General features: G+C 28.5%; 1 protein-coding gene across 1 annotated transcript in view; it reads left to right on the top strand.

Annotated features, from left to right (window-relative positions):
• The window catches only part of LOC123293005 (aryl hydrocarbon receptor protein 1), a 32,094-nt gene extending 11,909 nt beyond the window's left edge, over positions 1-20,185 (top strand). The window contains exons 2-5 of the mRNA XM_044873719.1: positions 16,142-16,441; positions 16,865-17,159; positions 17,216-17,357; positions 18,679-20,185. Coding sequence (XP_044729654.1) covers positions 16,142-16,441; positions 16,865-17,159; positions 17,216-17,357; positions 18,679-20,185 — 2,244 coding nt within the window. The remainder of the gene's footprint in view (positions 1-16,141; positions 16,442-16,864; positions 17,160-17,215; positions 17,358-18,678) is intronic.
• Positions 20,186-22,709: the final 2,524 nt, after the last annotated feature.

Here is a 22,709-nt window from a genome sequence, read left to right as displayed (position 1 = left end):
AATAAATATAACCAGAAAGATTATATATATTTTGAATGTACCACTTATAATGTTCGTTGTCTTTGTCTAAGTCTCTAGGTAACATCAGCCTAATCGATTTCTAATAAATTTTGATGGTGTCAAATTTTCATTTCTTGAATCGAATATCGACTGTGTTGTCTTTTCAACAGGTTTTCATTTTATTATATACAAAAAATTCTATCAGAAAAAAAAACGGTTTTATAATTTTTGTTTTTTTTTTTTTATAATTCCTATAATACTTTTAAATAATATATATTTTTAGTGTTGAATATTTTTGGACCAATGCAATCTGATCTGTCGGTGAAGTCGGTTGATTTGATACATAACATATGATGTATAGATAGAAACAGATAGAAGTATACCGAAAAATTCATTTAATTTTCAAGAGTTTCTTATTTATTTATTAAACATTTTTTTAAGGACAAGATTATTCTAGAAAATAAATAATTGTTCTTATGAATCAAGGGTTATTTTTTTTTAATTTTTAGTTTTTTGGGTTGGGTTATTTAAATTTTTAATTTAAGACTCAAAACGTATGTATATTAAATATGGTGGAAGCGATGGGAAAAGCAGGTCGTGGTTACCATAATAATTTTGCGCATAGAAAACCGAAAATTGGGTCAAATTAAACTTACAATATTGGATTTCAAACGAGGTTAAACTAAATAAATGCTTAAAAGCTGTAAAAATGACTGAATTTTCACTGCATTATAATTATAGAATATGGCACGTAAAAAAAATCCATGATGATTTTCTACCGAGTGGTTAATAAATTCCTGATTTGATCGGAACATTTTCTCTCATAGGACATATATATATAGCAGAGCAGCAATTGTTGAGATAAAGGGGGGAAGGAAATAAAATTTGTAAAAATCTCGCTCAAACGTTACATACTGCTGGTAGACATTTCCTCGCTCTCCTTCCTCCCATACACCCGCTAAAAGGTATCCTGGTTTGATTGATATTAGACGGGAAGGCAAAGGAAATATATTTGGTAGCATTACGTAACATTTTTGCGGTCGTAAGCGAACTTATTTGGCAAGAAGCAGAAACTTTTTTCACAATTTTACTCATTTTATTTGTCCTTCTCTTGTCCCCTCTCTCTCAAAAATGGCCTATCTGGCAAATATATGTTCTATGAGAGAAAATGCTCCACATCGGTTCAGCAGCTTATTTACAACGCGACAGAAAGTTACTGTTCGTGGATTGTTTTTCGTACCATACCTCTGAATATATGAGTTTATGGTCCGATAATTTTGCTATATTTAGACGAGACAAATAACCCTGTATGTATGATAGCTATTTTATTTTACCTACCTTGTTCATATAGGCACCTATATTTATTTATATTTTTAAATATGTGACCTTAATGATTTTTTAATAACTATATGCTAGAAATCATAATAAAATATAATAATCTTTCTTATATTTATTCTCTCAACTCACTATCTCGTATACACCTTACATTCATTTAAAAAATTTTATCTTACTCTGATTATACTATAATAGTTTTATAGACATATTTATAATATTTTAAGTTTAAACTTCTGACTAGCCTTCTTCGCACATTGATTGATATTCTTAGATAACTTATACCACAAAAATTATTAAATATTTTTTGGTCCCCAGAATGTCTGAATAAAAGTGTTGAATGTATCATCAAAAAAAATTAATAATTATTATTATGAATTGTAAATACCATTTCTTACATAAAGTAAGTCGTTATGACCTAAAACGGACAACACATGTGAAAGACTATCGAAGATTTTGGGTTATTATATTAGCACCAGCCTGATGATCTGTCGTCATAACGTTTTGCATATTTCTCTTTTATGTATTTTTTATAATATCTAATACAAGTAGCATTTATAGTAGAATTTTAAAAAAATCAATTCACATGAATGGCTATTGTATTGTCATCGCACCTTGAAATACTAAAACTACAGAGAATTCTTTTCAGCATTAAATTACAGGGTTATTTTTTTATTTAAATTATCATACTAAATGTAAATGCACAAAATCCATACAAAAAAAGGCGGGGAAGTGCCTCCATTTTAAGAAAAAGTTTTTTGGGCTATATCTCCGTAACCGTACACTTAAGACCAAAAATGGCAAGCTTTAAGTAGATAATTAAATTTCCTATCTTTTTTGTAAAATTTTTTTTTTGTTTCACTAGCCGTTTATAACTTATATGACTATGACGATTTAATTATTGATTATTTGACCGATATTTCTTGTACTATTTGTTTCAACAACAAAATCAAAATAATAACTTATATTTAAATCTACAAATTTCCTAAAACTTTATAACTTAAACATGTCTCTCTAAAATTAATATTTTACGATATTACGCGTTCATTGTTACACTACAGTTACAGATAATTGAGAATTTTTTCTTGCACTAAATTACAGGAGTTATTTTTTTCTTATCACGTACTGAATGAAAATGTACAAACTCCTTACAAAATTAGAGGATAAAAGTGCCGCCATTTTGAGAAAAAACATTACGGCCTATAACCCCCTATCCTTGCACTTTAAGTCAAAAATGGTAATAACCGCAATTAAAGATTAAATTTCGTTTTTTAAGTCAAAAAGGATAGTCTCTGCTTTTACAGGTAAAATGGCAAATTAAAAATTGCTTATTATGTTACTATCATTAATAATTTTTCTAATTAAAGAGAATTGAACAAAATATACTCGAACTAGGACTCGGAGCCCGGAGCCCGGACTTCTTGGATTCATGTCAAGCGCTCTACCAATCAGGCTATTCGACTTCTAGACAGGAATGCAATTTTTTCAACTTATTTTGTTTGTTTATCCACTTACTTATTATTATTACTTATTGTTGTTGTTTACTTATAATTATGCATACGATAATTAAATCATGGTCTATTCGATTATTTTTGATGTAATGTGCTACATACAGGCGTAAACTAAATATTGACAAACATCTTGTCTAGTATTCTTAATTAAAGAGAATTGAAAATTTTTCTAATTATTTGTTGCTATATGTCACTATCATTATATTTATTTTAAATTTATACCTCTTTTTATATATCTTGCATCCGGTGGTTGCAATACAGAACGCGTTATAACTTAAATATTAATTTTAGAAAAAAAAGTTTAAGTAACAGTTTTAGCAAATTTATTGATTTAAAAGTTAAATTCTTACAGCAGGAGAAAATAGCAGGAGACATATCGGTCAAATAGTCAAAGTAAATAGGTTTAATTATCTACAATAAAGGTTTTAACCCCTTTTTTATCTAAAGTACACGGTTACGGAGATATAGCCCAAAACGCTTTTCCTTGAAATAGATGCATTTCCTCCCACTTTTTTTGTGAGGATTTACATTCAGTACGTGAAACTGAACCTGTATAATATATCCTGTATTTAAATGTGTACCAATTTTCAAGTTAATCGGACGATTAGAAATATATAAAAATTCATTTTTTTGTTAGTTACAAGTGAAATTAGTATAAGCGTGTTAAAAACAATTACAACGCATAGTGACTAAAAAAAATTAAATCAATGTGCAAGTTTGGTTACTTCGATTAATATGATGGTAAATATACCTATATTCATATTTATGGTGGTAATATTTTTGCATGTTTACATCAAACTAATAAATTTAGTATCAAATATGAATATTAAAATAAATTGATTAATATTTTTCACGCCTGTTGCACTTTTTATTCACAAAACTATTAGTTACATGTAAGTATGATGTTGTATCAAAGTTAAAAACAACATAGGTATATACACATGTAATACTCAATAACAATCATACATACATACTTGTTATGTTAAAATACGCGTATTACACGAATCTTTACATATTTTACTTATTATTTACATTGTTAAACTAACAAACATTACACGAATGTTAAAATCCTTTTGTATAAAATATTATAATTGTTGAACATACAAATAATAGTTTATGATGTATCTCTATCAAAATTTAAAAAAAAAAAATATTCAAATTTAAAAATAAAGTTGGTAATTAATTAATTAAAAATAATAATAATGTATATTATTTAAATAAAAACCAATTACGCAACTAAAGAAAGATATGCAGGCTGTTATAGCTAAGACTAGCCATTAATGATCTCAAATAGTAGCATTTAAAATATACCTTTGAAAGTTCTATTCCTTTTTTTATAACTTATTAATTTTATTTGGACTACGGCACAGTTCTGTGTGTCGTCCGTTTGAAACTAATCCATGTAATTGATTTTAAAAAAACATTTAGATTTTGGTAAACTTCTTATTACTGTTCATAGATGGCTTTTGGCATAACATTTATAAAATATATTTTGTTTTGACTAAATAATTATGATCTTTGTTAAGATTTATCGATAAACTTAAAAAGATACCATAAATATACATTTTTTGTAATATATATTTTTATCATAAAATATTTATTTTCATAACTTGATAAACGAAAACTTAAAGAAGAATTAATAAACACAATCTTATTATCATTCCTTCAGTTTGCTTGTTTATTTAATAATACATAATCTGTAACTATGTGAACATAGTTTCTACCGGGTGCACCACGATCGTTCTTTCTATTTTATTTAACTCTATATATGCCATTTTGTAATTACATAGATTTAAAAAATGTATGTTGTTTTAATAATCAAGAAAGTGTTTAGATTTTGCCGGAGTAATTGAATAGATATTAAGAATATTTTAGGATACTTTGAAGACTTTCTGTATGTACATGGCTAGTCCTCAAGACAGCAGCCTATATATGTAAATGGGATAAATTTAATTAGGTACTATAGAGAATATTATAATGAAACAATACAAAATGCAAATTTACTTAAATAAAATAATAAATCGTTAATTGAATAAAATCAGTAAACATAAAATATGTATTCGTTTGTTCGAGACCGTATTATTGAAAAGCTGAAAAATCTTCATTAATTTTCCGACCCTTTCACATGACTGTCACATAATTTTCAACAAGACAAAAGCAAGAAAATAGGGCACCCTGACCTATCATTATCCTATAACGTAAAAAATAAAATAATAACAAACCTAAATTAAAATGATGAACATTTCTCATCCTTAACATTTACTAAGCATGCGTTCCACTAATCATGTGAAAATTACATATTTGTTAATATTGTAACTATTTTGATGTACACATACATCATTCAAACAAATGGACGGATTTTTTTAGCAGTTGTTACTCACTTAAAAATATTCTCATATTTACATTAAACCTTTAAGTAAGTGCCTAGCCTCTATATGTAAGGGAAAGTTTGTACCTTGGAGCACCCTTGGTAGTATAGATATGAATTAGGTTCGACCTTCACTCACCTGTTTACCGAATTAAAGTTGTATTTTATAAAATATAAAATGCCTACAAATATACCTGCAATTTAATGAACAAATCAAACCTTCAAAAATTTGCAAACATCTTTTCTTGGCCGATATTTCACAGATAATCATATACCACCGTTATTTACTATTATCAACTTATATCTATTCGAGCGATAATATATAGTGAACGAAAAGAAGCCGGCAACTTAGTTGCCACGTATATCTTATGTTTTTTACTTTCGAGTAGGCCAAAAATTATTAAAGTCATTAGGCAAAGAAGTCAGCAAATAATTTTGAAAAAATTTAGTCTTGAAACTTTTACAAAAGGTAGTATTCCCACATTTTTTTAAGCAAAAGAGTGAAGATCGATCATAAATCGTATCTTAGACTATGGGAATCTCGTTATATTTTTATCTATGAAACTACAACTTCATAAATTCGAAAAGATTACTTACCAGAAAGCAATCAATAATTGTCCATATGCTTATGTTCTCATCCAAAATAGAAATTAAACATTTGCTTTTCGTGCTTATTAGTTTACAGTTAGTTCGCTTTGGTGTTTTGTATTGTAAATCAGATCTTCTTTTTCTTAATTACTTTTTCCCTAATTGTTGGGCCCCGATACTACTTTTGGGCGCTCAGATAAGACAACTCACATAAATCAAATGTTTCAATTATATGCAGTTAGATAACTTTAACTGTATACCATGTGTGTTTGTACCATCTAGGCATATACATATCTGTAGTATGACGGAATACATTCGTTTAGTAATGCATCTAAGCGAGAGGTAATATATACATGTATTGAACATTAGTTGGAAGATGCTTGGGGAGTGGGAGTTTTATTTGTTAATATTTGTATGCACAAAACTCGCACTCTCTGCATGCATAAAACAGAAGATCTGTCGTATCGTATCTGTAGACTTACAGTACATGTATATGTATAATACCTCTCGCTTAGATGCATTACTAAACCGATGTATTCTGTCATACTACAGATATGTATATGTCTAGTTGGTACAAAGACACATGGTATATTACTTGTTGAAGAGTGCACCTTCAGGTAAAATCGGTGGGGGTGTTCCAAGATATATTCGGTTTTTATCGATTGCTGTTTAATATAAAAATTTTATTTGGTACTGTATGTTAGCTAAAGTTATAATGACTGTCCACGAAGGACACACTTAGGCTATGTAGCCCATTGTGATATCATACATGTGTTTTACCACCTTCCGCTGATAATTTCATTTATCAGCTCCTGAATTTCAGAGGCTGAGTGCACCTCCTGCATGCATATACCATGCACTACACCAGCCCATCACAACTATTAATAAAATTAATTTTGTTGTGACGGCGAGAATCGAACCCGCTACCCTAAGCATACTGCGGACGGAATTGGTTACGCCTTAACTAACTGAGCTAAAAGGGCGACAATGCTACTGTAAAAAGAGACTATTTCAAATGTTATATTTCAAAGAATGACTTCTAAAAACATACAAATGTAACTTGTGATCTTAGGCACAACACTTTCCCCATTTTATATGGCAGCTATATTTACATAAAAACTATATTGTTTTTCAAATATGATTTTAACATGCAAAAAAAATAAATCTTATTCTCAAATTGAATTAAATTATCATCATATAAAACTCGCATATTCATGTTTAATGTACTTTTAACATTAAATACTTAGTAACATATAAAGCCACTCACTCTATAATATTATCATTACTTGTTGCGTTTACAGTCTGCTACTTTTTGTTTTAGATATAAAGCTAGCGTACAATTTGCTTTAGCAACACTTTTGTAAGATATCAAAAATTTGAACATGCGTAGTTCTTAGATAGTCCTGCCACGTATCTATTTTTAAAATTGTCGTAGGCTTAACGAAAATTAAATTTTAAATTTTTTTCATTTTCTAACAAGAACGTAAATATCTACAACCGCCACGTTGAGTGTCGGATTAAAATGATATTTGGAATTGTTTCTGATTTCTCTCTTTCTTAAAATAAGAAAAAAAGAAGTGATGTTTTACTTTTTTATCACGTGTTGTGAATATAGAAATACCGGAATGTAGCAACAGTCAAGATGCATTCAACATATCAGTAGCCCCCATAAAGTAGGGTCCATACATTGGATCGTTAATTGGTTGGATCGTTAAACTTCAAAATTCAAATTTACATCAATTTTAAACTGAGAATGCAATTTAAAATTTGATGGACTCAGAATTTTGCTGAACTCTGGACTCGGAACTTTGCTAAACTTCAGAAGACGCAGTATTGGCGGATTATACTATTTTTCCGCAGTATTGTTGGACTACACGGTAATGAATGCATGGCGTTTACTACAATGCTGGTATGGTATAGAGACAGATACATATAGTATCCATGTTAACATAGCTACTATTAAAGTATTGTATAGGGCTGCCCACCAGAAGTATTGTGGGTATCGCCAACCAGTTTGGGACTGACGTCTACACAGAGGGGACTCGTCAGCCATAACTATTGGTAAAGTTACTATAACCACAATACAGTTCACAGGACCTATACAGTATAGCATTCATACAAATTTCGTACCGTGAACCTACGTATTACCTTAATTTTTAACTTTGTCACAAACAAATCCAAACTTTGTACACTAGCTGTAGCACTATTTTAAATTAATTAATTATATAATTTTGTGAATTTTTCACACATACTTTATAATCAGGCCATTTTCATAAGAATTATGCGTATGCGTTTTTATTATTTGCACGATTCATTTTCATATTAATCATTTTCATTTTGCGTGTGATATGACAGTCAATTCAACAAAGGGTGTTTCGTATGCATATCCCTGAGCGAATTTTGGTGTTTTATTTACGAGATTATAAAAAACATAAAATACAAATTTTTTTTGAACCATTACATTTTATTTTACTCAAAAGAATTATTTTCTCCCTTTTAAAGTACACTTTTTATACCATGTATATGTGAAATATATCGTATAGTATATTAAGTTTAGTCCCAAGTTTGTAACGCTTAAAAATATTGATGATACCAACAAACTTTTGGTATAGCCCGTCTGTCCGTCTGTCCGAATGTCCGTCTGCCGTAAGGACGAATACTCAAAAACGAAAAGTGATATAAAGTGAGGTGGAGTTTGTAAATGAGTAACATAGGTCAATTGGGTCTTGGGACCCATCTTGTAATCCGTTACAGATATAAAAAAAGTTGATTATAAAAAATTGATCCTTATAAAAAAATGAACAACTTTTGTATGAAACATTTTCTTGTAAACATCGCTGTTTATATATTAATACCAGTTATGTGTGTGTGGCTATTTAAGAGAAGATATCTTTCTTAACTTACGTGATGGTCTTTACATGGTATTTCAACAATTAACTCAGTTGTTTGTTTTCACTTGTTTTAAATAATAATGCATCGATTTTTAAGTTTAATTTTTACACAAAAAATTTGGTTCAGTTTTAAATACAAAAATTATTCCTGAAAACATCGCAACTTAACATTTCCACCAGTGCCATCTAGCAAATGGTATTTTCACGCCCCCATACCACCAAGAAGATATTTATATTTCGTCAAAACTAGTTAAATATATAAACCGACTTTAATATTTAATCCAAACGACAAGTTAAGTGGCAGTCTTAATTTTTGGAATTGTATAATTGTAATAAGATACTTGTGCAAAATATAATTAATAATAATAAATGCAAATTCTTTACATTTCCTGAGTGAATTTACATTTTTTTTTAAATACAAAATACAATTGCATAACGGACCTTTTTTAACTGTTTCGTATAGATAGACCCCTCAGGATTGTATACACATATTGAATTTACATAATTCATATATGATTTACCTTAGAAAGTCGGAAATAAATTGGAATATAAAGGGATATTGCATTAGTTTATCATAAGGTTACGTTATGTGAAATAAAGCACGGGCGCGTACTTTCATATATACGATTAGTCATTTTAAGTCGTCATACATCGTCTATGTAAGTCAAACACCAGAAGAAAGATATACGAATAAATAGACATTGCTAGCTTATAGGCTTGGAAACACTGCCTCAAAATTTTAACTCATTTGTTGACAACCCTTAATAATTAGGTATAATTAATTACGTAGTAAAATTACGTAATTCATGAAAATAAAATGACATGAACAGTCTCTATTTTTGGGTTTTGGTATCTCAGATCTCAAAAAAATACCCAACTCTATAGCATTTAACGATAAGCTGTCTAGTTTTTAAAATATTGATAGAACTCGCTCCGAAATATCACTCTTAAGGAACGATTTTTGGCTTTATCTTGAAAATTAATAATTGAATCGTAAAATGGAATGAGTTTTTGAATCATTTACCTTATAAATAAAATTTTATCAAATTCGCAAACATTTAAAATTTAAGAAAAATGTAAAAAATCGAGAAAAATTTGCCTTTTTAATTTCGATCAAACTCATTTCATAAGGTAATTTTGATCCAAAAAATCCAAAAATCGTGTTCATTTAACGATTAAAAAAATAATTTCTGAGGTAATACTATAATCAGATGAATTACAATCGATATTTCCGAAACTATTTATCTTATCGTCAAACAAAAAGAATTTTTGGGTTATGCTTACCTTATAAACAAGTTTTATCGACAAAATTAATTTATAAACAATTTTTAACGAAACAAAAATTCCAGTACAAAAATTGATATCTCGAAGTTATTTCATGCAAAACCTTTAAAGCTACTAATCCATTCGATACGAATAAAAATAGAAAAGTCGAATCTTTTTTTTCTAGACCAATAAAAAATACTTTCATCGCAATGATAATTTTGGGAATATAATATTATTTAATACAATGAACAATCAGTCAGCCACAATATCTTATCACACTTTTAAGATGGTTATAAATGGAACTAATTTGGTAACGATCACTCTTTTCTTTTCAATAATTGTGTAATTCGGTAGTTGAGGATCTCCTTGTAAGAGTTGGCATAATTTTAACAAATGCCAAGAAAATTTATGTTAGTATCTCCAAGTCTATTGTGCAATATAATAATAAAATGATTTTAATATTCAGACGGAAATTAAAGTATGTTCTAATATGTAGCGAGTGAAGTGAGCTAGGAATAAAATATTTTCTATATCTTTATTTAAAATGGGAAAGGAACTGTAATAAAATATAGACTAATAAAATGTACAGATTGTCAATGGAAAGTATAAATATAATATAGCTTTAAAAGTTAGACAATATATCTTTTAATTTAAAAAAACTATAAAAACACTCTTCATTGCACTAAAAAGTGAATAAACATTTCAATTATAATGTAAAAAGTATGGGATGCTCTCTATATGCATTCTTTATATTAGCTGATTGGGCAGAGATCAACCACCCCACGCTTTGGATTTTACATTATAATTAAAATTATTATCTACTTTTTAGTATAATAAAACGTCCTATTCCAGTTCTAAAAACTAATTTAGTTTTTTATTTTTTAGTATTGCTAAGTTAAAAATTTTGTACACTTTGTGAAAAAACAAAACTTTCTGGTCAAATTTAACGTTACTGCAATATTTTTCAAAATTTAAGCGAGTTACTAACACGAAAAAGAAAAGTACCACCCAAAGTTGTTTAAGAAAATTAAAAAAAAAATTCGAGCTAAATTTGGCAAAGATATCCCAAAAATAGATTTTTTATATTCTACGACATTAAATTCCAAAAAAGTAGATTTTGCTCTATCACACCTAAATTTTATCATATTTTCATTATCCAAGTATGTAATCCCACTTATTTTTGAATATTTAACTATCATGGTTTTCACGTTTGGTCCAAAGAGTGGTAAAAGCGAGTTACAAACACAAAAAATGGAAAATAAGACCGAAAATTAGTACGTTCCAAAGAAAAATTCATTAAAATCGAACAAAATTTGGCCAAGGTATCCAAAAAATTGATTTTTTATACCCTATGACGTCATTAAAATCAAAAAAATTGGATTTTGCGCAATCACTCTCAATTTTATCCTATTTTTATAAATCAAGTTTGTTATCCCACTAATTTACAAATTTTATTCGTAGTCCAACTTGTATTTAAATGATTCAATAGAAATAATTATAATTAAAAAACATACAAATTCAAATGAGAAAAAAAGCATCAAATACACTATTTATTTTCATTATATGTTTTCAAAAGAAAACGTATCTTTTTTCTAATATTTATACCTCTTCCTTTCGCTGGTCGATTGCATGCAACATCAATTACCCTTACCACACAACAACATGCTTGAAATATTGTCAACTTATAGATATAGGGTTTATAATTGTACATTTTTTAATATTTCATAACTATTTAAAATTTTCATACACATATTTATGATTTTCATTTGATATTTGATATTTCAAAAAATAATTTAAAATATTTCATTTACAAGTAAAAAAATTAATTCATAAATATTCCAAAGCAATTCCTGTGGACGGACGACCTTAGTCAAAAAAACAAGTTACTTTTCTAATTTTGTCCGACTGAACTGAATAAAAGCTTAATGCTTTTCGTATATACAATATTATACATTTTTTCTTAAGCCTGTTTTTCTGCAGCTCCGCGAGATCTACCTTATTGCATTAGCATTATCCTTTAAGCATCTTACTGGCTAACAACGAAAACTAGACCCATTGTCTAAAAGTGTACCACTCAGAAAAAAAATAGCTAGAGAAATAATATTCAGATTAATTTTGTTCAATTTGTACATTATATCTGTAATAAAATTGCCTATAAATAAAAAGAAAGTAAAATAATCACCACAAATTATTTGTCTGGGTATAATATATCTATAGATAATAAATATTTATATTTATTATAATTGGTTGTCTATGAATATATCTATCAAACTTATCTGTGTTATTTCGTATAATGATACCGATATTACGTCACCAAATTGGATGCCCGCGTTTTTGACAATTTTAAAATGGTTTAAAATTTACTTTAAGTTTTTGGCAAGAAAGCGTGTATATTTTTCCGAAGTAAATTTTTGGTGGCTTTTTATTAGCAAAATCAACATTTTGAAGTACTTTTTCAAATATAGTAGAATACCCTATTCCGCACTTATCGAGCTAGTGCATTCCTATTTCTGTAGCATATATTCTACAGTCCAGGTGGAAGTATTTATTCTAATCATGAAAATGCTATACCAAAAATAAAAAAATAAAAATTTAAAAATCAATGGGCATTATTTGGCTGTAATAACATAATAAAATTATATTTATTAAGCTATAATATAATTATATTTATTAATCGTTTATTGGTAACTGTTTTTTGGAATGAGTTTCTTGTTTTGAATATTGTATCAAACTAGTTAAATCAAACACCCAATACAAATTGAATACACAAAAATAAAAATAAATAGAAAATAATTTATAATACCATATTGACATTTTCAGCATTCTTGAAAATATTTTTTCTTTTAAATGAAAACATACTTTTTTATGTGAATTAAAAAACAATGTTGTCAGATGGCCTAGTTTTTTATCAATTTTTTTTTTTTGGTAATATTTATTATTATTAACTTGATATTATTAAATATTGTTATTTTTTTAAGTTTATTAAATACCTTTTTTTTTTAAGTTTTTAAATATAAAATTTCAACGAAATAAGATATACATCAATTACCTATATTTAGTTTTTACAAAACATTTTAATAATTTTTATTAATATTATAATAAATTTTGATAAAACTTATATCGAGGTATATAAATTGTTTTTTTATGTAAATTTTAAATAAAAAAATGTTATTAAAATATATATGATTATATAAAAAATATATTATATAAATACACCCATATTTATAATTTTTAATCAATTTTCTCAAATGGAAAAATGTATCACTATTTTCTTTAATAAAAAAACTAAATAAAATTAAGCCTTACGTTTTGTTGTAACGGGGAAAGGAAAAATTATAGTAGGTAAATCGTTGATCTTCCTAAAGTTACAAATAACTTCTATTGGAAATAAGCAAAGTTTAACACTTTTTTCTAAAATAATATCTCTATATATTATAAATGCGAAAGTAAGCATGTTTGTTTGTTTGTTTGTTTGTTTGTTTGTTTATTTGTTTGTTACGCTTTCACGCTTAAACTAGCGATAGGTTTTTAATAAAACTGTACAGCAATATAGCTGATATATCAGAATAACACGTGAACTATAATTTATAAAGATGTATTGAAAAAAAAATAAAAAAAAAATTTAATTTGACATTTTAAATTACTGATTTCTGTAAAAATAGTCAATAAAAAATATTTCACGTCCATCTTCTCTGATATACTCAATGAATAATTACTATTATACATTTAAGAAAATAGAAAGCCATACATTTATTTTAACGTTTCGTTGAAATGGAAAAAGGAAAAGTGATAGTAGAACGTTGTTCTTCAAAAAGTAACAAATAACATCTGTTCGAAATATTTCTCTATGAAATTAATTAATTTGAGGAAAATAGGATACAAGAATTTTGTTTTTGCTTAGATTTTATCCGAACTCATGAACGTTAAAATATTTCGAACGAAGTTTGGTTATAAGTAATTGAAAAATACTTAAATGTAAATTTTGTGAAACCGATCCCATCAACAAAACAAATAGTAAAAATTTTACGAGTTATAATAAAGTTTTTTTTTCCATTTGCATACTTTCAATGTACATATCTCATAAGCTATATTCATAAAAATTTATATGCAAACGGTATTACATAACCGATACCAAAGTTGCCGATAACATCTTGACTATGTTCAAAAAAAATGTAGATATTCTGCTATTCAGAGATAGTTATTTTTTTCCTTGCTAAACATATTTTAGAGGGTACCTAGTAGTAATTTTTGTCTGACAATTTAATAATATTTACGATTTATATTTAACGTGGGGAAATAAATGATTATTACTGAAAATATATAACAAAACAGTATACGTAGTACGTATATGATATTTTGAAATGGGGGAATAATAATACGAAAGGTATATAGGGACACAACATTATGTGGCTAATATACCAGGTGATACCAGGCGCCAGGTAATATTGTGGACGCTCTCTTATACCAAAACAAGCCATGCTGATATGGCCTTTAAAAGTCGAACCAATAACTTTTCAACTAAATAAATTATTTTATTTTATTTATTTATTTATTTTATTTTTTTTTTTTTTTTGTGTGTTTTAATACCTATTTTACAAGACAAAACACAATGAATTGCCCGAAAATAAAACTTTCATCCTCAAATTTAACAGAGAGATTTTATATTCTTTTGAATAAATCCCGGAGATGTAAATATTTCATTCACTTCAAAGCATGAAGTGTGTAGTTTTTTATTTGTTTTTAAAAATAGAATGCATGTCTTTCTGTGACTTCTCCTCAGATGAATTAAGCCAAATATAGGCACCTGAAGGCTTGTAAAATTGCCTTTGTTTGATCACCAAACCTTCTTTCCAACTAAAATTTTTGACATCCCTGGGGATTATATTACTCATCAACAATTATCCAAATTCAAACTTTCCGAGTGTTTGAACGCAATTTATTAGCTGAGAAATCAGTTTGTCTTTCTAAAATTACAATTAAATCTGCAAACACTAAATTCATAGAAGAAATTATCGGTATGTTTCTACAACTTTGTATTTTTAAGATCCATTTTCTCCCGTTTTTAAAATTTCAGCCACTAAGTCGTCACCGACGTCTTAATTAATAGAAAACAAAAAAATATTTCGATTTTCGGTGAAAAATACAAACTTTCTATTCGATCAGTTAAGCAATACCATTTATCCTATTTATGAGCTTAAAGCAATGTTTTTCTATTCATATATTATGTTTTATTGTTTTTAAATATACATATCGCATTTTTTCTGGCATTGTAATTCGTTCTTTTGTGTCTTGAGTAGTGCATTTTTATTTATTTTATCTATTGTGCCTGTTTTTATTTTTTGGCTATACGACTGTGATATATTGATATATACCTACTTAGATAAAGTATGAGATCTGATAAACATTGCACGAATAAATAATGTTAGATAATGAATAATTCATTTTTCGAGGTACGGTCAATAAAAGTATTTATATGCTTCAAAAAGAGGTTGTAATTCTTAAAACTAGCTGTCAAAAACTATTCCAAGGAAATCAAAACCAGGCTAACACCGTTGTCCGAAGTATACATGTATTTCGAATTACATTAAGCGTTGAAAATACAGCGTTATACAGCTTTTTCCTTAAGCCCGAAATGACCAAAAGTTCAATGGAAATTCTAAGAAAAAAAGAAAATAACGGTTATCTTTCTTCTAATAAATTACCCTTAAAATGCTCCATTTACTTTCGCCTAAATTATTAGACAATTTTAGCGAATTGTCGAAGGAAATCGCTATTGCTTTTCAATATTAATTTTAGGAAAATTTGGCAATATTCGATTTTAAGAAAAAATGTATTAATTTTCAATCACTGTGGGAATTCGCTTAGCTAACGCAGCTCCCACGCTACGATTTTTTTTCTCATATTTCTTAAGCCATTTACAGCTCCAAAAATATTGAAGATGTGACAGTTCAGTGCATGTTCTAAACAAAAATTAGTTTTCAACAAACTCTCCAATCTGTTTTATCTCGATTGATATTTTTTATCACTAAAAAAGAAAATAATCCATTTTGGTTTTCGAAATCATAAAGACATTTTGATAACGGTCTGAACAAATTTTTAAGACCATCAATGAAGAATTTTTTAAAGGCTCTTAATAAAATTTATTGTTTTTTAATTTTAATAACTATGTTTATTTTTTTTTTCAGGCACTAAATGGCTTCCTAATGATTCTTACATGTGAAGGTGAAGTATTTTTTGCCACACATAGTATTGAAGGATATCTTGGCTTCCATCAATCTGATATTGTTCATCAATCTGTCTACGAATTAGTACATTCTGAGGATCGTGAAGAACTTCAACGGCAATTAATGTGGAATTCATTTTTACCAGCTGAACAGGCTGGCATAAGTTTACAAGAAGCATTACAACCTGATGCTGCACATTTATTAGAACGGAGCTTTACAGTTCGATTTCGATGTCTTCTTGATAATACCAGCGGTTTTTTAGTAAGCAGTTTTTTCTTAAGTTTAGAATTCAAATAATTATACTTGACCAAAAACCTGGATAAATAACTAATTAGTATCATTAAATAATGATTTATCTCCAAATACATCGTTTTTTTATATTACCTCGATAAAAAAAATTAAATAATTTTGTATCAATTTTGGATTTCTTTTAGTAATTTGGGTTCAAAATTAAGAAAATTGAGTTCTTATTAACGTCTACTAAACTCATCCAAATTTTCAATTGTCAATGTTTTAAAAACTGAGCCAAAATGTCGATGAAATCTCGATAATTTTTTGGGGATACCGAAAACCTAACAAATAGACCAAATTATAAAAATTATAGATAAAAATCCTTTTATGAGGACTTTAGTTGGACTTAATTTGGTTTGTGATTGAGAACTTAAACTTAAATTTTTTTTACAGAGGCTGGATATAAGAGGGCGAGTTAAAATTTTACATGGACAAAATCGTAAATCAGAAGAACCTCCATTAGCTTTATTTGCAATTTGTACACCTTTTGGTCCGCCATCATTATTAGAAATTCCACAAAAAGAAGTAATGTTCAAAAGTAAACACAAATTGGATTTATCATTAGTGTCAATGGATCAACGGGGTAAAATGTTATTGGGATATTCCGATTCCGAATTAGCTAATATGGGTGGATATGATTTAGTGCATTATGACGATTTAGCATATGTTGCTAGTGCCCATCAAGAATGTAAGTTTAAGAAAAATAATTTTGAAAATTTAGACTTATATTCATTTTTTTTTTAGTATTAAAAACTGGTGCTTCCGGAATGATTGCATATCGATTCCAAACCAAAGAAGGGCAATGGCAATGGTTACAGACCAGTTCTAGATTAGTCTATAAAAATTCAAAACCAGATTTTGTAATTAGTACACACCGTCCATTAATGTAAGTAGATATTTTTGCTCTTTTTTTATTTAAGGTATTTCGACAATAGCGAAAAAATGAAAATAATCCAAAAAATTTGAAATTTTATTTATCGATTAAGCATCCTTTTATACTGCTTTTTGAAAAAAACAACAATCAAAGTCAGTATTTTTACCAAAAAAAGGTTTTCATTTGTATGCACAGTTCTTAATTTTGGTATGACTTTAAAGCTTAAAACTTGAGTAATATTGATAAAAGTTTTTTATATAAATGGTAAAACATTTTTAAAAGCGCTTATTAACTAAAAAATCAACATTTATTACGACTTTTTGATATACCACAATGTAAAAAGGGCTGTTTTTAATGATTAATTTATCGTAAATCGCACAGAGACGCCACTTGAAATTTATACCGAACGCGTAGGTATAAAATACAAATTAATTGACACATCCAATTTCAGTTTTTTGGTATCGAAACATCTAAATTGTATCGTCTTGTGTTATTTTCGGAAAAAAAAAAAAAAAAAGAAAGTAAATTATTGTATCGGTGTTTGCAAAATGTCAAGTTTATTTGAATAATGCCTCAGTTTGTGCTGCCGATGATTCATTACTAAAAAAATATTTCGAATTAGACTCTTTTGTTCTGATTATTACGGTACAGAGTTTAAAATAGAATAAAAACCTTAAGAGATACAACCTTTTATTAAAACACGATGGAGCTGCACACCGAACCCTACGATCATGGAACCTTTGTTGGGAGTATTATTAGAGCAGTGATCTGTTACAGATTAAACAACAGAAGTCTAAATATTTTGAAGTTAGTATTCGGCGAAACATTTTCAAGTTTTGATCAGTTAAGAATAAAAAGTTCGTTTAGCTCTTGTGTTTTGGTAATAATATATAGGTCCCAAGATCCAATATACATTACATTTAAGTACATTTCAATAGGCGGTAAGATTTGTTACCTCCGGTTTTGGTAAAATTATACATTAATAGTAATTGACCTGATTAATAAAAAATCGTAGACATTATACCCTCAATATAAGAGTTTGGCCAATAACACATAAAATTTAATACAAAGGTTACCGCCTTTCCCGAAGTGATTTCTGAACTTCAATAGTTTTATATCACCCATCGTTTAATGTAAAAATTAAAATTTTGATATATGAAGGGCTAGGTACTCATTGCCTGCAAAAGTGCTGCATCGTTGTCTAAGAAGATAACCCTGTATCAGCTAGGCACGATCCTTTTTAAAATATATAACAATCATCAACGTAAAATTGTTCATAACGTAAACTTAAAGTATATAAAATTTATTTAACTAATAAATATTGTTTTTACAGGGAAGAAGAAGGGCGAGATCTATTAGGCAAACGAACAATGGACTTTAAAGTGAGCTACTTAGATGCAGGATTAACAAATAGTTACTTTACGGAACAAGATCAATTAGTATCAACGAATAGTCCATCAACAAGTAACCAACATTCCAATTCAACAACACCACCGCGCGTAAATCGTCGATATAAAACACAGTTACGTGATTTTCTATCAACGTGTCGAACCAAACGTAAATTATCCACTGCATCATCATCAACAACTTCCAACGGACAAATTACACCAACAAATATCACCGCAATTCCCCCACCAACACCTATTCCAAATCCAATGCCAACTGTTGATTACCTAGCACCGGATGCAGCGGCAGCGGCCGCATATAACATGTATACAGGGTCATATACAACTCCAACAGCGGATGTAAATCATGGTTTAACTTCATACTCAGCAAATTTCCAGCATAGTTTATACCCAGCAACCGCTGGTTATGCAACCACTGATAACTTATATCATCAGTATCGACCTTTAACTTCCTATTACCCGGAGTTTCATCATACAACGGCCACGCCTGCGTATAATGGTTTCTTAGATCCTCGAGGCACAACATGTGCTGTACCTACTTACGACGTTGCCACTCCAACTAGCCATCATAGTCCATATCAGATACCAAGTCGTACGGCTGTGATGCCAGTTGGAGTTGACGATAAACTGTATTCATGTCAACAAGTTGTAGATCCTACAAGCAATAAATATGCAACGTATGTTGACAGTTCACGAGGTTATGTTGTCACTGCAACAGCGCCACCAAATAATAAATGTATAGATGTATCATGGCCATATTCAGTAAGTCCATCCAGTGGTATTATTCAACCGGTACAAGTAATGACACCACCGTTAACAACCGATAATCAAACGCACAAAAATAAGTATCATCAAAAGACATCTCCAATCAGTGTGGATAACAATATAGGCAATGTTACCACGATACATAATGATCATTCAATATCACCGGTTACCAAAATGGAAGATGCAAGTCCACAATATCACACTCAACAACATTATTCACCACATCATCATCCTCACCATCATTCGCACCATCATCACCACCAGGAAGTGATACCACGTCAGACAGTTTTAATGTGGGGTAGTGGTGGTTCGAATCATAATATTCAACAACATAGCTCATCGAATTCATCATGTAATAGTCGATCACCTCCATCACATCCTAATACTCCAAATGTAATTGTAAATAATGATATGGGTGTAACAAATAATCATCATCAACATATTCCCCCACCTCCACAAATATCCCAACCTCAGCCTCCCTCACAATTACATCATCACCACGATGGAAGTAGTACGGTATGGCAGACTGTGGGTGATATTGTTAAACCAGAACCACCAAGTGCTGTTGTGGCAAATAATATATCACCTGGTCCTTCCGATAGCCCCGAAATACATCAGAGCAATCATGCACAACAGCATCAGGGTGGGAGAGTTGTAATGGTGCTATGATAATAATATTAGCACAGTTCGTAGTTTTTTTATTGTGAACATTTATTTAGTTACCATTTTTTTATATAATTTATTTAGTCGTTTTCTGGTAATTTTAGAGCCAATGCCAATGTAACCATAAACTTTTTAATTCTTAAAAGATTCTCATTATCTTCAACTTTTCGAAAATGCTGTTTCAGACAATAAATTCATTTGTAAATTCAAAAAGTATAAAATATAAAACGGCAAAATATTTATTCAATGTTCTAATCAAAATTTTTATTTCGGTGGCTGTGGTTAGTTGATCACAAAAACACAAAAACTGACAAACATAAAAATCACAAAACCTGATTTGTGATTTTTTTTTCTAGACACATAACACTCCAAATAATACTGTGTGTTCATTTCCAAAGTACCCTCTCTTAATAACTCTTAACCTGATGTGATTATTGATTTGAGTGAAAACACGTCGATTTAGATCTCAAGGACTAAGTTCAAAAATGAAACCTAGAGAATTTAAGGTTTCATGCCTACACACCTTGCCACCCCAACTTTGAAATTAGAAATGGCACCCCCTACCTAGTTATACCTCATTTTAAAAGCATAAACTCTATTCAACCACGATAAAAAAAATTAATTCGATCGGTTAGTTCCTAAAATAAACTGCACAGAAGATGGAAGGTGTCCACCTTTAATAGATCTTGACCTGATTTGATTATTGTTTTGAGTGAAAACACGTCAATTAAGATATCGAGAAGGAAGTTCAAAATATTATATAGAGAATTTCAGGTTTCATTCCCTTACACACACCCACCCCAATTTTGCAATTTCAAATGGCACTAACCACCTTGTGTTACCTTAATTGAAAGGACATCAATTCTCTCTTCAACCGTGGTAAAAAAATTAAATCGATCGATTGATTTTAAGATAGACTACACTAGCATTTCGAAATTTCGAAATGCCATAGTATGCCACTTTCATAAAACATTTAAAACTATTTTCTATTGAATAAATATAGAATCATTCATGAACCCATCATCCATGAATTGAGTTTCGTCTTCAATCCTTTTGAAAAACTTTCATAATTTTGGATGGAAGTTAATCGGAAAAAAAATTTTATTTTTCTATTAATACGCAAACAAATTTTTACTTGGAAAAAATGCTAAATGAATTGCGAAAACATTATTTTAGTGCTGATTCATTCTCATTCAATCCGATTCATAGTTTTGAATGGCTTTCTACAGTAATTAGTGGGAAATTGAAAAATGGGAATTTTTAAATATTTTGATTTCTTTCGATCTTTTGCAGCAAACGCAAAAAAAAAAATGAATAAATATTTTGTCTTGTAAAACTTAAAATACCCACGTTTAGCCCCTGAAAAAGAAATAGTATCAATTTTTTAAAAGTTTTTCATAGTTTTTGTAAAAAACTACGTCTGTGCAAAAATTATCTTCTTTTAAATAAAATTATGGTATCTAAAAATCAAAAAATAAAAATTAATATAAATAAAATGACAAAAAAATGAATATATATATTTTTATTTTGAATATTATAATTATTATAAATAAATTTAAAAAATACATTGTTCCTTTTAATTAATAATTATTATAAACTATTTACTTTTTAATATGTCTACAACGTCCAACCAAGAATAAAAAATGTTGAATAAGCTATAATTATTTAAAAAAATAAATCAACCCTCCTCTTTTCAAATGGTTAAATGCACATTAATTATGATAAATTTTAAAAAAAATTTACTTAAAAAATAAATAATACGCACTTGAAAAAATGTTGAAAACAATAATTGATGAAATGAAATAAAAGATAAGCCGGTTTTTTATGACAAAATAGCTTTATGCTAAATAGCTTCAGGTTTTTTTTTTTACAATAAAAGATAATTAATTTTGTTGTAAAAATTAATCACAAAATGATTTTCATTTTTAAATATTTCATCTTAAACATTGTTCAATCATAATACTACAAATCAATCGAAAGAATACTGGTCCAATGCAGTCCTGAAATTCCAGAAACTGTCTGTTTATCAGTTATTGAAGTCTAAAGTGCTAAAAATTAATTAATTTCCTGAACTGTTAGAAATACTAACCGAAATTTTTTTAATTATTAACGAATGCTTGAAACTCGATAAATAAAATTAATCGAGGCAAATGCGCTTCAAACGAAAAGTGTTAGTTTCAAAGGCACACATCTTATAGCGGAATCGAACTCGATCTAAGTTTCAGGTTCAATCAAAGCCTCACTCTGATTCATAACTGACAAACATACGATGAACGCTTTAAAATTAGACAGTTGTTCTTTATAAATAAGCAAACATTTTTTTGTAAACCGAATAGGTTAGAAAGTAATTGATACCTCTAAAACGTAGCTTTTTGTGCGTTTGTTCATGCAATTTGAACAAAAATGGTATTTATAGAAAAACAAACCACTTTATTGGATTAGTAATTTTTTTCGAAGAGTGCGTAGATTTTACAGAAATAATTATACGAAATTTTTCAATTTTGATACGAAGAAACAATTTTGGATAAAA

This window comes from Chrysoperla carnea, chromosome 2 (genome assembly GCF_905475395.1).
Source record: "Chrysoperla carnea chromosome 2, inChrCarn1.1, whole genome shotgun sequence".
NCBI lineage: Eukaryota > Metazoa > Arthropoda > Insecta > Neuroptera > Chrysopidae > Chrysoperla > Chrysoperla carnea.
Note: the sequence above shows the minus strand (reverse complement) of the source record. Positions and strands in the feature narration are given on the sequence as shown.